This window comes from Hemibagrus wyckioides, linkage group LG02 (genome assembly GCF_019097595.1).
Source record: "Hemibagrus wyckioides isolate EC202008001 linkage group LG02, SWU_Hwy_1.0, whole genome shotgun sequence".
NCBI lineage: Eukaryota > Metazoa > Chordata > Actinopteri > Siluriformes > Bagridae > Hemibagrus > Hemibagrus wyckioides.
Window position 1 is genome coordinate 2,062,026 of NC_080711.1, and position 16,341 is coordinate 2,078,366.

Here is a 16,341-nt window from a genome sequence, read left to right on the forward strand (position 1 = left end):
CGGGTCTGGAGAAAGTACAGGCCACTCCATTTGAGGTACCCCAGCCTCGAGCAGCCGTTCCTTAATGATGCGACCTCGATGAGCTGGAGCATTGTCGTCCATGAAGATGAAATTAGGCCTGTGTTGTTCATGCAGGGGCACAATGACTGGATTAATGATGTTATTCAGGTAGTATTGGCTTGTCACTGTACCATTCACAAGATGTAGGGCAGTTCTGTATTGAGTGGACACACCTGCCCAGACTGTAACACCACCACAACAGTGGCTGATGCATAGCGCTCTCCTTGACGTCTCCAACATCGTTGGTGGCCATCATTTCTGCTCAACGTGAATCGACTTTCATCAGAGAACAGCACTGAGGCCCACCGGTCCCTCGTCCAGTGTAAATGCTCCCTGGCCTGGTGTTGTGGTCAGGTACCCTTGCAGGTCGTCTAGCACGCAGACCACGCTGATGTAAACGGTTTGGAATGGTCTGACGTGACACTTGGGTTCCTCTCACCTCCCTTAAATGTGCCTGGAGTTGAGTGGCATTCATCATCCGGTTCCGCAGGACACTGTTCACAATGAAGCGGTCATCAACGTGGGATGTGGCCAAAGGACGTCCACTTCTATGCCTTTCTGTGACTCTTCCAGTCTCTCTGTATCTCTGTCCCAACCTGCTGATGACACTCTGTGACACTCTAAGCTCAGTGGCCACTTCCCTCTGAGAACATCCTGTTTGAAGCCTCACAATGGCGAGGTTCTGTTGATCAGTTGTTAGGTGTGGTCTTGGTCTCATGATGTCAAAATGTGAACAGTATGATGAAGAGGTCTGTTTAAATACCAATTCTAATGGAACCAGAAAATTTATTGGTGGATTCATGGATCAAACACCAGTTGTGAATTTTGCCGTTAAGCACCTTGTTAGAGAACAGCAAGTTCTGCAAAAAGTACTGAAACACTGAACAGTTGGACATGTGCATTCAAAAGTGTAGAGAAGGTCAAATTAAGTTCACCTGGAAAGGTTATAGTGCATTTTAGGTGCATCCTGAAATTTCAACTGAAAGCCCAATATCCTTAACTTTTTGTGAGTAGTGTATATATATATAAAATATCTAACACTCATGGATTAGTTACCTGTTGAGAATTTGAGAATTGAGAGCTACGTTGGAGCAGAACCTTAGCATAATTAGCAGGTTATTAGAATCATTAGCAGGAATAAATCTGGGCAAACTGCCAGTTATGTGAATGAAGCTGCATGTAAACAATTCCATTAATGACAATAACTTTAATAATTAATTAGCAACAGCGGCTCAGCGCTAAGTAGATAACGCTTCCGTTTAGTCAAACAAAACAGGCTTAACCAACCAATTAAATTAGTACACCTTTTTTTCCATCTTTCACTTCATTTATTAATGCCTTTATATAAAGATTTGAATTACATGATCTTCTTTTCTGCATAAAGTCGGATAGAACTCTAGAAATCTCAGTAAACAAAGAGTTTTAGAAAACAGGCACTAAGTGAAATTCTTCCACACACACACACACACACACACTCATACGGTCCAGACTCCTGACTATGACTGTGTTTGTAATCTTATAAATATCTACATAGTTACATAATTACATAGATGCATGTGTTTCCCATACAGAACATTTACAAGGAAATATATTAATATCACGGTACTCATGCTTATAAACTAATAAACAGTAATAACTTACAGCCTGTATATAATAGATACATAACAAATATATATATATAGAAATAAAAAAACAGCATTTATGGAACTGGTATTGCAACAGGTACAGAAAAATGTAGACATTGAGGTTGTTGTGTTTTATTGTTGTTTGTGGTAAACAGACGTGAGAAAAAAAAAAACAAGAGAACTTTATTTAAGGTCCATATTTTATTTTTCCCTTCATTCTCTCTCTCTCTCTCTCTCTCTCTCTCTCTAGCCTAGTGTAGGACTGAGAGACAGAGAAGGTCCAGAAGTCTGACTTCACCACCAAAAACTTCTCCTCGAACACATGATGGTAGTCACAATGGCTGAACAGATACATAGACCATATTTTAAAACAAAACACTAAAAAAACGAGAAAGTTCTATCAGCTACGGCAGAGACGCCGACATCAACAGCTAGCTATAGTGTTTAGTTATAGCGATTTTCAAGAACTTTCACATTCCGAGTAAAATTAATAATGCTATGTCATCAAACTTTAATTTTATGCAAATGAGAAGTTTGTCTCCACCAATAGGAGAGGAGCAGTGTTTTCCATGTTCTAAACTGACGCATCAAAAACTTCTGGCTCATGAAACTTCAGGCTCATTTTAATTTTTATCTGAAATTGAAGGTTAAGGGTCTTGCAAAAGGGCACAACAGTGGCAGAATGGCGGACCTGGGATTTAAGTTCACAATCTTCTGAGCAGAAGTCCAGCACCTTAAACACTGAGCTAGCACATCTCATCCCATCCCTGTCACTAGCTGGTGCTATTTTGGAGCTACCAGGGACACCATGGATCCTAGTGCTAAACTAACAAGGTCTAGAGTTTAGATCAGACCATTTCCAATTTTTAAAAATCAGTCCAGCTAAATTCATCTAAAAACTGCTTTTCTGGATTAGAAAAATCACAGAAAGGGAAAGGACGTGGAATGTGAAAGACGCATCTGTATCATGTCCTGGTGTACTTCACTTTACAGTGACTTTATCTAGGTGGCCTTTAACCTGTGAATTCTGTGAGCCAATAGAAAAGAAGATCAGGAGATTGTTCTTTTTTAAAAAATACTCCCTTATTATAAAGTATCTTCACAACAGACTGTTTCTTCTCTGTTTTATATAGTCGCTCGGCGCACATCTGGAAACAATTCATCCGTCTGATCCGCCAGCATTTGCCAGGGATTTGTGGGAAAATGTTGTTTTTTTCTTTCTGTCTTTATCCTGGTCAGGGTCGTGGTCACTTTATCTACTGCTTTGGTTAATTACTCGGGAAAAAAATCTTTCATTTGTTCATCTTTCCGAACAGTGGATGAGTTTCTAGATCTTCTAGATATAGTTGTTTCAAATGTATCTCCGAAATTTCAACAGGGTTTTTTTTCCTTTGAAATTTGCAAGTTTTCAATTCATTAAATGTGTTTTAAATGACCTTTTTTAATTTTGAAGAAAAAAAAGTGTGTAGTCTTGATGGACAGTGCCATAGTGTCCAGCTAATTAACTTCAGAACGTCAAGTTCACATTTCTGGCATTTGGCAGACACCCTTATCCAGAGCGACTTAGAAAACTCAAGATTGGAGCAAATGTTCAGGGCAAGTGACACAACAAAGTTTATGCAAATGAGAAGAAACAAAGCCATTTTTGGACTACCAATAAGTGTGAGGGTGGTGGTGTGAGTGAGACTTGAAACATCAAACCCTTTCATCAAAACGTTTTAGGTTCATTCCGACATTACAGACTGTGACATAATACATTTTATACACGAGCAAATTCACTAAAGAATTGTTTTAAATTTGTTGTATTGTGTCAGTATCACACTACCTTCTTGTGAAACCATGAAAGCAGGCAGTAAACTAAAGACCAGCATAGAGCAATGGTGCAAAATGGCTGCCAGTGTGACCACAACTGTAGGTACAAATCCACCACAGAGCTGGACTCTGAAGATAAGCCTACTACCCGTCATCTACAATGGTCCAGCAGTGTGTATGGGCTGAAGGTCACTGAGTTTCTAAACACTTAGGCACTTACACACCTCACCATGTAGATCAGTTAAAGACTAAAGCTCACATGTGCAGTATGAGCTGATCATCCTCCATCTTTTACCAGTTTCAGTTTACTGAAAGTAGTTGGGAAACAAGATTTTTGGATAACGGACACTTTTTGATCCCAGTAAACCCCCAATAGCTTGTCCACTCATATCTGCACCACAAACACTACCATGTCAGTGTGACTGCTGTACTGAGAATGAACCCAAAACTTCAGAAATATCTAACAAACATCTGTTCTTACACTGATCCCTTTGCATTGATGGATGGGATAGATGTGATGGGCTACAGTCCATGTCATCGGCTATAAGGCACTTTGTACCTGATAACAAAACCATAAAAAGGTGAGTGTATATTGCTTAATTGTTCCCCAGGTTACACTCATCTCGTCCCCTGACGTGTGGTCGAGGCTCGGTTCCTTTGTGTCCTCGAGTACAACACACATACGCAGGACGTGTCGATGCGGATCCACCTCCATCCTGTGCCCCTGGTGTTGTCCGATGTGAACGCTCTCACATAGGACTGCTTGGTCTGACACTCGCTCACCCAGTGGCGCTTGTCCACGCCGAGGCAGCCAGCTCCGGCCACTCCATGCTCCCCGGCTTGCACTCCGCGGTGATCCGGCCCCCGGCACCGGGTCTCGTAGAAGTACTGCGTCATCATGCCCTTCTTGGTAGGAAACTTCTCGAGTACGGTGACGTTTTGCATGTGCACGTCAATCGCCGTTCGCCGGTCCATCACCCAGCTGCTGGTAGACTCACAAACCGAGCGCTCGATGGCCGTGTGTGCGAGTTGCCGCTTTTTACGGTGTGGGGATGGAGTCACTTGCGCTGATGAGTCTGATAAATCCAGCAGGAGGTTTCTGTAGGATTCTCCATCTTTGCCCTTCTTTAACTCCTTGTCATCCGTTTCATGTTCTTCACGTTGCTCGGGCATGAGGCCCAATTCCAGCATTATCTGCAAAGGAGGATGTTTGGGAGGCGAAGGGGAAGTGGAGAACAGCACTCGAGGGTTTGTGTCCAGCAGCAAAAGGTCATCATCCACCTGCAGGAGTCCATCTAGGCCCAATCCCAAGCCCTCAGGGGACATTGTGGGTATCGTGGGTAATGTATTTCTGTTCGTTCCCTCTCTACCGAGCTCCCTCAGGTCCTCCTTGTTTGTAGGCCCCTCTGTAGGGTGCAGGTCCCTTGGCCACTCTTTAACTGTCAATTTTTCCATCGATACCTCCTCGTTTTTCCTATTCAGCCCCCTGTCTTTTGTCCTGTCTGCTTCAATCTGAGTTTCTACCTTGCTGTCCTCCAGAAATTGACCAGCTCTTGATGTGTAGTCCTTAAGTATGTGGTTCTCCTTGGAATTGTGACGTTCTTGAAGTTTGCTTGAAGTTTGCAGCCCGAGGTCAATCCTGCCTGGCTTTGCCTTCTCAGATTGCCTCCTTTCAGACGAAAAGTCCTCATTCATCACTGAAGATGTGCTGGTAGCTGAGAGATCGGTTTGAATGTGGGTATCTGCCGTCCTGTGAGGTAATTTTGCTGCCGTTTGTTTATTGCTTGACACGTATTCCACGTGAGAACCGTTGTGTTTGGAGATTGGGTTTACCAGTGATCTGGTGCTGAGGTTGTTGCCAGGCTCCATTTTTGCAGCAACAAGCCTGGGCACACTGGGATGAGGGAAGAACAGGGCCGAGGCAATCACCATGGCAACCAGGGGAAGCCAGTGCATCACTCCCAAGACGTATCAACTGGAAGAGAAAGACAGAAAGCGTGAGAGAACGGAAGACCTGGAAATTTAAGATTACACCCCACATTGCATCTGTCAGAGAAATTCCAGGCACGCGTCCATCTCGCAAAATGAACTGCAATAACAGTAAAGTTTAAATGGCCGTAGCCCTACAGCTCTGGCACACACTAGTGGGGAAAAAAAAACTACAAAAGTGAGGTAGTCTCTGTGCACAAATACGAGTCGGGTTATTTTACAATGCAGAACATGAACATATAGAATCTAACATTCCACAGATACAGCTTGTCACTAGCCTAGTGATTAATTAGTCCAATTATCCTGGTTACTGTGCAAATAATTTCAGAACTTCTTTCAGTTAAAAATGTTTTTTATCAGGTATTGACTAATGGTGGTGTTTAGAAATATTTGTTTGTTGATGTAAACACTTCCCCAGGATAAATCAAACCATCAGATGACATCAGACCTACACGCTTTACCCAGACTTACCCCACATGTGGTAAAACAGACAAACACTTCTCTTTGTAAATTATTAAACAGAGACATCAGCAAGAAGACAAGAGTTACAGCAGACGCTCCCAAAATTTCAATTTCAAGTGGTTTACAACTTCACTGCTACAAGGCTAGCATGAGCAATTAACCATCTTCCCGGAGCTTTAGAATAAAAGGTGTGAGCATCCTGTACATTATGACTCGACTTTTGTTTGTCTTTTTATTGTTCAGAATTACTGTTCACTATTTTTTTTGGAACAGGAAATGAAATCGGGTCGGCTCACAACGAACTGACGCACCTATCCGAGCTGTCATCTCGCTAATAAAAGGACCCTCGAGATGGCTGTGAGAATCACCCCAAGGGCAAACGATGAGGCCGAGTTGACAAGGTGGTGTTAAAAAAGAATGTTGAAATGGGACATGAGCTAACAGGTATCTGCTCTCGTCAGATAAATCGCTCTGATCATCAACACACAGCTAGACCATCTTTCACACCTGTCTTAAATTCCCAGCCTGCAAAAGGCTTTTATCTAGTGTCACTTACTGTCAAGATTATGTCAAGTCTCAAGAGTGTCACTAAAGTAGAGTTTTACTGAAGAATCGCAACTGCAACCAAATCACTGTCAAGCCTTCCCCTTCCCCCAAACCAAACCAAACCAAACCAAAGCGACTGCACTGCATTGCTGGAGTGATGTACGCCTCATTATCTTCTTTTCAATGAGGAATTGAGTCGATATGGTATCACACCTAAGGGCAGTCAGATAACTCCGGTCAGTGAAGCAGAAGGAAACCAGAGGATTCTGAAGAAGTAACTCTGGACAGACTCTGACGGTCAGAAGCTATAAAACTCTAACTAGCTATAACTCACTGGCTATAAATCCCAGCTAGGGTTTTACTGCAGATTATACAGCAGGCGTTCTGTAAGGACACCAGACTTCAAAATAATACATATAAACTGCATCGAGTGTGTAGGTTAAAAACATTTTCTGGCAATGAAACGCTTTTGGCAATCGCAAACCAATTCTTTTGAGCACTAAATGTTCTCTGTGATTAAGTAAAGGTTAAATAAATTAAATGAAAAGAAGCAAAAAAAAAGTTATTGGGTTTTTAATAGCGGTAACCCCCTCCTCCCCTCGCACACAATGCGTTCCGTATGTTTCACCTCCGAGGCTGTAATGAACAGCAGACTTCAGCGGGTGCTGGGTGAAATCCCGCGAGTTGGCACCGTCCCTCCGACTGCTAGTGTTTCACATGATGTTTTAATGGAGCCAGTGAATGGAGCAATAATTAGCGTGGAGGGATTTGGGGCTTTCAGCACGTTAATAGAGAGCCACAGGTCCTGATTCAGCCACCAGGGGGCAAACAAAGTCACATCTTTACACTGTGTGTGTGTGTGTGTGTTTGTGGTGGCAAATGGTTGAGCACTTGGCCTTAATTTTCTTCTAGCTTCCAGGTGCCAATCATAAAGGCTGCTACTGTTCTTACTACGTCAAAAAGCGACAAGAGTGAAAGGTGCAGAGAGAGAGAGAGAGAGAGAGAGAGAGAGAATGAAAGAGTGGAGGAATGCTTAGAATGTGGCTCCTCCTGGGTAACCCCAGGCAGGACAGAATAGAGCGAGATACTGAGAGAGAAATCATGCGCATAGTCTTATTGTTGCAGTACAAACTTACGTCCGATGACAGAAAAATAGCAACGCCGCTCCACCCTTGGTGAATTCTGTCTTTTCATCAAGACAAATGGGCAGAAGATGGAAATAATGCTATGTGTGAATACCTGCCATGACATGAAAGACCTTTTAATGATTTTTAGGCCCTGATTTCCACCCGAGCTTTCTTTCTTTTCGCTGTCCTCCCACTCAAGACGGAAACCTAGTGCTGTCCTCCCAGTCATAAATCCATCATTACCACCAAGGTGAGGTCTGTGAAGGGATGGGCGTGATGCATTGTTTTCTTAAAGGGGATGGTGATGTCACTGTTTTTCTTTTGATTTCTTCTTAAGCGGTTCCGTCTGCGGTTGTTGGGATAGATAGAAATATCTGAGACACGAGGAATCGAGGAAATATGCTTCGATGACACCGACCCTAAACATCCTAGCGACATGTCTGCTTCAATTCTCTGCTCTTATCATATCATTATATACTAAAATACCCCCATGAAGGTGTCCGGATTCAGTAGCCAGCCTCTGATGATTGTTTATCCTGATATAAGTTACTACATCAGGAGAACATGAGTATTCAGATCATCTGTAGGTTGGGCACTGAGGCTGTAGAATCAGAGGCATGTCTGAGTTCTGTGTGATTCTGACCGTGAACTTAAGTTGACCTTTCTGTGCTCGATGGAAGGTGCAGTGTTAGATCCAGCGGCACTGAATGCCTTTATTAAATACATAATGACGTAATTAACAGTATCATCCACAAGCAGGATATCGGAGAAGATTTTAAGAAACGCCATACTCAGGGACACTGAGGAAACCATAATGTTCAATTAAGATCAGTTGCAGTGATGGACGTGTTAATGGACGAGGGACATTCAACAGCATAGACAAAGTTTCTATTCCCAGATTTCTGGCTTGTTTTTAAAGCCTGTGGTGCTCTAAAAGTGAATAAAAACACACCCTTGGGATGCTTCTACTCAACTAAAAGTCTGCTAACTTCAGTGGTGTGAAGTGATCTGAATGAAAAATCCGCTCAAGACAAATCTGAATAACCTTCAGCACATAAACAGGGACGTAGCTGATGAACCTGAGTCTCCAGCCCGGCATACAGTCCTTATATTTTATCAGATGGCTCAGTGAGATCACAACTGCAGATACATTAACACCACAAGCTGGGATTATTTCCTCTTTTCGTTTCCAGTGACAAGTAAAATAATAGAAAATGATCTTTACATCGTAAGTTATCGTAAAAAAGAAAAGCCATGTTTGAGAGAAAGCGCTTTCCTGAGTCTTGGATCCCAGCATGAAATGTGGAAACATCCATATGTCTAGGTCATAACACTTAAACCCAACACTAACAGCCATGTCTACATCTCCAACCTAACCTGACCCTCACTGACCCACGACTCTAAAGCATTCTCCTAATCATTCATTCAAAATGTGGAGAATGAAGAAAGAAAACACTAAACATCAGCACATAGCGCATGTGTCATTAATCTTCAGACAATATGTTTCTCAGCTCCGAGCTCTGAGCTGTTAGCCTCACAGAAACCCAGCTACGATGGAATGACCGCTGCAACTACACACCATGTACAGCAGTTTGTTTTAAAGCCTCAAATCTACTTTGCTTTTTAGTTTAATAATGAACAGACTTTCATTTTAATCCAAAGCTGCTTTTTGAAACATCCTCAGGAATCCGCTTGAAAGTTTTTTAACTGAGTGTTGAATGTTTCTGTTGCTTCATCGATCCTCGAGGCTTAGAGCTGCGAGCTCTTTTGGTTTGTCACGTCGACGATTAATAGACTCGTGTTTACTTTTGGAAATGTCATGCTCGCGCTGATCAAACAGGAGGACGATCGCGCTGAAATGATTCTCTCGCACGAAATTCCATCAGTGTTATAAACAGTTATGGTAGAGCGTGGAGGCCAGAGCGTGGCGCTTGTTTAATCTCATCTGGAGGACCTTGAGGATCTGCTGAACTTGTCTGTAAGCTCGTGGTTGTTATGGGGATAGTATCAACTGGCTTGTGTGTGTGTGTGCGCGTGTGTGTGTGTGTGTGCGCGTGTGTGTGTGAGAGATAAGGAGATTCCGAGTGTCAATTTCAGGTTTGTGTTAAAAGGCTAGCTGAGATAGGACACAAAAGTGAGCTTGTTTGTGTGTATGTGTATGCGGGTGTGCAGAGTTTAAGAGTAATGGACTCTGTGTGTGTGTGTGTGTGTGTGTGTGAGCTAAGATGTTTGGTCGTGCCTAGCTAGCTAGCAGACCCAGTGAAGTGCATTATCACAGCAAATGGAGCGTAATGGAGATAAAGTGCTACTGTTTGTCACTGACCTTCTCTCAATCTGTCACCTGCACGTGTCATCATGAAGCACACACACACACACACCTCCATCAAGATCCCTTTTGAAAATAAGTATACACTCTTCCCCTGAGCACTTAACGACACACATAAATCAGGTGTGATTCAGGTGTGACCACTTCCACACCTCAGAGTGTTCTCACTGCCACCTGGGAGACATGCAGCTCACCTGGGAGACATGCAGCTCACCTGGGAGACATGCAGCTCACCTGGGAGACATGCAGCTCACCTGAACACTTACACGAAAATATTTAGACCTGAAGCTAAAACCGCGAAGAGAACAGAAAACTCTGAGTGATGGTCGTTAAACACATCACACTTTCATTTAAGTGGTTACAATTCTGACAACAATGTTCATGTATAATGGGGAAAATGTGGGCGTCGAGCTCAAGCTACAACTGGATAAAAGACTCTATAAAAACTATAGAGCACAATGATCCAGAGTGTCAGTAAAGTTCTGAGACTCTCTGAGCCAGCAGCTTCAGTGCACCTTGCGTTGAATCTACAAGTGTTCTGGATAATTGAACATCATGAACGTTTTTCCAAAAGATATTCCCTCAATTAATGCTCTGATGATGGTGGTGGTGGTGGAGTTTCCTGTCCAACACATTGCTCCAGAATCTCCTATAGATGATGATGATGAGGAACACATTGCTCCAGAATGTCCTGTAGGTGATGATGATGATGATGATGAGGAACACATTGCTCCAGAATGTCCTGTAGGTGATGATGATGATGATGATGATGAAGAACACATTGCTCCAGAATGTCCTGTAGGTGATGATGATGATGATGATGATGAACACATTACTCCAGAATGTCCTGTAGGTGATGATGATGATGATGATGATGAAGAACACATTGCTCCAGAATGTCCTGTAGGTGATGATGATGATGATGATGATGAACACATTGCTCCAGAATGTCCTGTAGGTGATGATGATGATGAAGAACACATTGCTCCAGAATGTCCTGTAGGTGATGATGATGATGATGATGATGATGAAGAACACATTGCTCCAGAATGTCCTGTAGGTGATGATGATGATGAAGAACACATTGCTCCAGAATGTCCTGTAGGTGATGATGATGATGATGATGATGATGAAGAACACATTGCTCCAGAATGTCCTGTAGGTGATGATGATGATGATGATGATGAACACATTACTCCAGAATGTCCTGTAGGTGATGATGATGATGATGATGAAGAACACATTGCTCCAGAATGTCCTGTAGGTGATGATGATGATGATGATGATGAAGAACACATTGCTCCAGAATGTCCTGTAGGTGATGATGATGATGATGATGATGAACACATTACTCCAGAATGTCCTGTAGGTGATGATGATGATGATGATGATGAACACATTGCTCCAGAATGTCCTGTAGGTGATGATGATGATGATGATGATGAACACATTGCTCCAGAATGTCCTGTAGGTGATGATGATGATGAAGAACACATTGCTCCAGAATGTCCTGTAGGTGATGATGATGATGATGATGATGATGAAGAACACATTGCTCCAGAATGTCCTGTAGGTGATGATGATGATGAAGAACACATTGCTCCAGAATGTCCTGTAGGTGATGATGATGATGATGATGATGATGAAGAACACATTGCTCCAGAATGTCCTGTAGGTGATGATGATGATGATGATGATGAACACATTACTCCAGAATGTCCTGTAGGTGATGATGATGATGATGATGATGAAGAACACATTGCTCCAGAATGTCCTGTAGGTGATGATGATGATGATGATGATGAAGAACACATTGCTCCAGAATGTCCTGTAGGTGATGATGATGATGATGATGATGATGATGAACACATTGCTCCAGAATGTCCTGTAGGTGATGATGATGATGATGATGATGATGATGAACACATTACTCCAGAATGTCCTGTAGGTGATGATGATGATGATGATGAAGAACACATTGCTCCAGAATGTCCTGTAGGTGATGATGATGATGATGATGATGAAGAACACATTGCTCCAGAATGTCCTGTAGGTGATGATGATGATGATGATGATGATGAAGAACACATTGCTCCAGAATGTCCTGTAGGTGATGATGATGATGATGATGATGATGAAGAACACATTGCTCCAGAATGTCCTGTAGGTGATGATGATGATGATGATGATGATGATGATGATGAACACATTACTCCAGAATGTCCTGTAGGTGATGATGATGATGATGATGAAGAACACATTGCTCCAGAATGTCCTGTAGGTGATGATGATGATGATGATGAAGAACACATTGCTCCAGAATGTCCTGTAGGTGATGATGATGATGATGATGATGAAGAACACATTGCTCCAGAATGTCCTGTAGGTGATGATGATGATGATGATGAAGAACACATTGCTCCAGAATGTCCTGTAGGTGATGATGATGATGATGATGATGAACACATTACTCCAGAATGTCCTGTAGGTGATGATGATGATGATGATGAAGAACACATTGCTCCAGAATGTCCTGTAGGTGATGATGATGATGATGATGATGAAGAACACATTGCTCCAGAATGTCCTGTAGGTGATGATGATGATGATGATGATGAAGAACACATTGCTCCAGAATGTCCTGTAGGTGATGATGATGATGATGATGATGAAGAACACATTGCTCCAGAATGTCCTGTAGGTGATGATGATGATGATGATGATGATGAACACATTGCTCCAGAATGTCCTGTAGGTGATGATGATGATGATGATGATGATGAAGAACACATTGCTCCAGAATGTCCTGTAGGTGGTGATGATGATGATGATGATGAAGAACACATTACTCCAGAATGTCCTGTAGGTGATGATGATGATGATGATGATGATGATGAACACATTACTCCAGAATGTCCTGTAGGTGATGATGATGATGATGATGATGAACACATTACTCCAGAATGTCCTGTAGGTGATGATGATGATGATGATGATGATGATGAACACATTGCTCCAGAATGTCCTGTAGGTGATGATGATGATGATGATGATGATGATGATGATGAAGAACACATTGCTCCAGAATGTCCTGTAGGTGATGATGATGATGATGATGATGAACACATTACTCCAGAATGTCCTGTAGGTGATGATGATGATGATGATGATGAACACATTACTCCAGAATGTCCTGTAGGTGATGATGATGATGATGATGATGAACACATTGCTCCAGAATGTCCTGTAGGTGATGATGATGATGATGATGATGATGAACACATTGCTCCAGAATGTCCTGTAGGTGATGATGATGATGATGATGATGAACACATTGCTCCAGAATGTCCTGTAGGTGATGATGATGATGATGAAGAAAAACACATTGCTCCAGAATGTCCTGTAGGTGATGATGATGATGATGAAGAAAAACACATTGCTCCAGAATGTCCTGTAGGTGATGATGATGATGATGATGATGAAGAACACATTGCTCCAGAATGTCCTGTAGGTGATGATGATGATGATGAAGAACACATTGCTCCAGAATGTCCTGTAGGTGATGATGATGATGATGATGAAGAAAAACACATTGCTCCAGAATGTCCTGTAGGTGATGATGATGATGATGAAGAACACATTGCTCCAGAATGTCCTGTAGGTGATGATGATGATGATGATGATGATGAAGAACACATTACTCCAGAATGTCCTGTAGGTGATGATGATGATGATGATGATGAACACATTACTCCAGAATGTCCTGTAGGTGATGATGATGATGATGATGATGATGAACACATTACTCCAGAATGTCCTGTAGGTGATGATGATGATGATGATGATGAACACATTACTCCAGAATGTCCTGTAGGTGATGATGATGATGATGATGATGAACACATTGCTCCAGAATGTCCTGTAGGTGATGATGATGATGATGATGATGATGATGAACACATTACTCCAGAATGTCCTGTAGGTGATGATGATGATGATGATGATGAACACATTACTCCAGAATGTCCTGTAGGTGATGATGATAATGATGATGATGATGATGATGAAGAACACATTACTCCAGAATGTCCTGTAGGTGATGATGATGATGATGATGATGATGAACACATTGCTCCAGAATGTCCTGTAGGTGATGATGATGATGATGATGATGATGAAGAACACATTGCTCCAGAATGTCCTGTAGGTGATGATGATGATGATGATGATGAAGAACACATTACTCCAGAATGTCCTGTAGGTGATGATGATGATGATGATGATGATGATGAACACATTACTCCAGAATGTCCTGTAGGTGATGAAGATGATGATGATGATGAACACATTACTCCAGAATGTCCTGTAGGTGATGATGATGATGATGATGAACACATTACTCCAGAATGTCCTGTAGGTGATGATGATGATGATGATGAACACATTACTCCAGAATGTCCTGTAGGTGATGATGATGATGATGATGATGATGATGATGAACACATTACTCCAGAATGTCCTGTAGGTGATGAAGATGATGATGATGATGAACACATTACTCCAGAATGTCCTGTAGGTGATGATGATGATGATGATGATGATGATGATGAACACATTACTCCAGAATGTCCTGTAGGTGATGATGATGATGATGATGATGATGAACACATTACTCCAGAATGTCCTGTAGGTGATGATGATGATGATGATGAACACATTACTCCAGAATGTCCTGTAGGTGATGATGATGATGATGATGATGATGAACACATTACTCCAGAATGTCCTGTAGGTGATGATGATGATGATGATGATGATGATGATGATGATGATGATGATGAACACATTACTCCAGAATGTCCTGTAGGTGATGATGATGATGATGATGATGATGAACACATTGCTCCAGAATGTCCTGTAGGTGATGATGATGATGATGATGATGATGATGATGAACACATTACTCCAGAATGTCCTGTAGGTGATGATGATGATGATGATGAACACATTACTCCAGAATGTCCTGTAGGTGATGATGATAATGATGATGATGATGATGATGATGATGATGAAGAACACATTACTCCAGAATGTCCTGTAGGTGATGATGATGATGATGATGATGAACACATTGCTCCAGAATGTCCTGTAGGTGATGATGATAATGATGATGATGATGATGATGATGATGATGAAGAACACATTACTCCAGAATGTCCTGTAGGTGATGATGATGATGATGATGATGATGAACACATTACTCCAGAATGTCCTGTAGGTGATGATGATGATGATGATGATGATGAACACATTGCTCCAGAATGTCCTGTAGGTGATGATGATGATGATGAAGAAAAACACATTGCTCCAGAATGTCCTGTAGGTGATGATGATGATGATGATGAAGAACACATTGCTCCAGAATGTCCTGGAGGTGATGATGATGATGATGATGAAGAACACATTGCTCCAGAATGTCCTGTAGGTGATGATGATGATGATGATGATGAAGAACACATTACTCCAGAATGTCCTGTAGGTGATGATGATGATGATGAACACATTACTCCAGAATGTCCTGTAGGTGATAATGATGATGATGAACACATTACTCCAGAATGTCCTGTAGGTGATGATGATGATGATGATGAAGAACACATTGCTCCAGAATGTCCTGTAGGTGATGATGATGATGATGAAGAACACATTGCTCCAGAATGTCCTGTAGGTGATGATGATGATGATGATGATGATGATGATGATGAAGAACACATTGCTCCAGAATGTCCTGTAGGTGATGATGATGATGATGAACACATTGCTCCAGAATGTCCTGTAGGTGATGATGATGATGAAGAAGAACACATTGCTCCAGAATGTCCTGTAGGTGATGATGATGATGATGATGATGATGATGATGAAGAACACATTGCTCCAGAATGTCCTGTAGGTGATGATGATGATGATGAACACATTGCTCCAGAATGTCCTGTAGGTGATGATGATGATGAAGAAGAACACATTGCTCCAGAATGTCCTGTAGGTGATGATGATGATGATGAAGAAGAACACATTGCTCCAGAATGTCCTGTAGGTGATGATGATGATGATGAAGAACACATTGCTCCAGAATGTCCTGTAGGTGATGATGATGATGATGATGATGAACACATTGCTCCAGAATGTCCTGTAGGTGATGATGATGATGATGAAGAACACATTGCTCCAGAATGTCCTGTAGGTGATGATGATGATGATGAAGAACACATTGCTCCAGAATGTCCTGTAGGTGATGATGATGATGATGATGATGAACACATTGCTCCAGAATGTCCTGTAGGTGATGATGATGATGATGATGAAGAACACATTGCTCCAGAATGTCCTGTAGGTG

At 41.9% G+C, this 16,341-nt stretch overlaps 1 protein-coding gene across 3 annotated transcripts in view; it reads right to left on the reverse strand.

Moving 5' to 3' along the window:
- Positions 1-16,341, reverse strand: part of LOC131369201 (uncharacterized) — a 20,822-nt gene continuing 4,481 nt past the window's right edge. For 2 of the 3 annotated variants that reach the window (XM_058415696.1, XM_058415704.1), the window contains exon 2: positions 1-5,472. In XM_058415696.1, coding sequence (XP_058271679.1) covers positions 4,116-5,453 — 1,338 coding nt within the window. In that variant the 5' untranslated portion in view covers positions 5,454-5,472 and the 3' untranslated portion in view covers positions 1-4,115. The remainder of the gene's footprint in view (positions 5,473-16,341) is intronic. The other variant, XM_058415687.1, reaches the window with a different exon arrangement.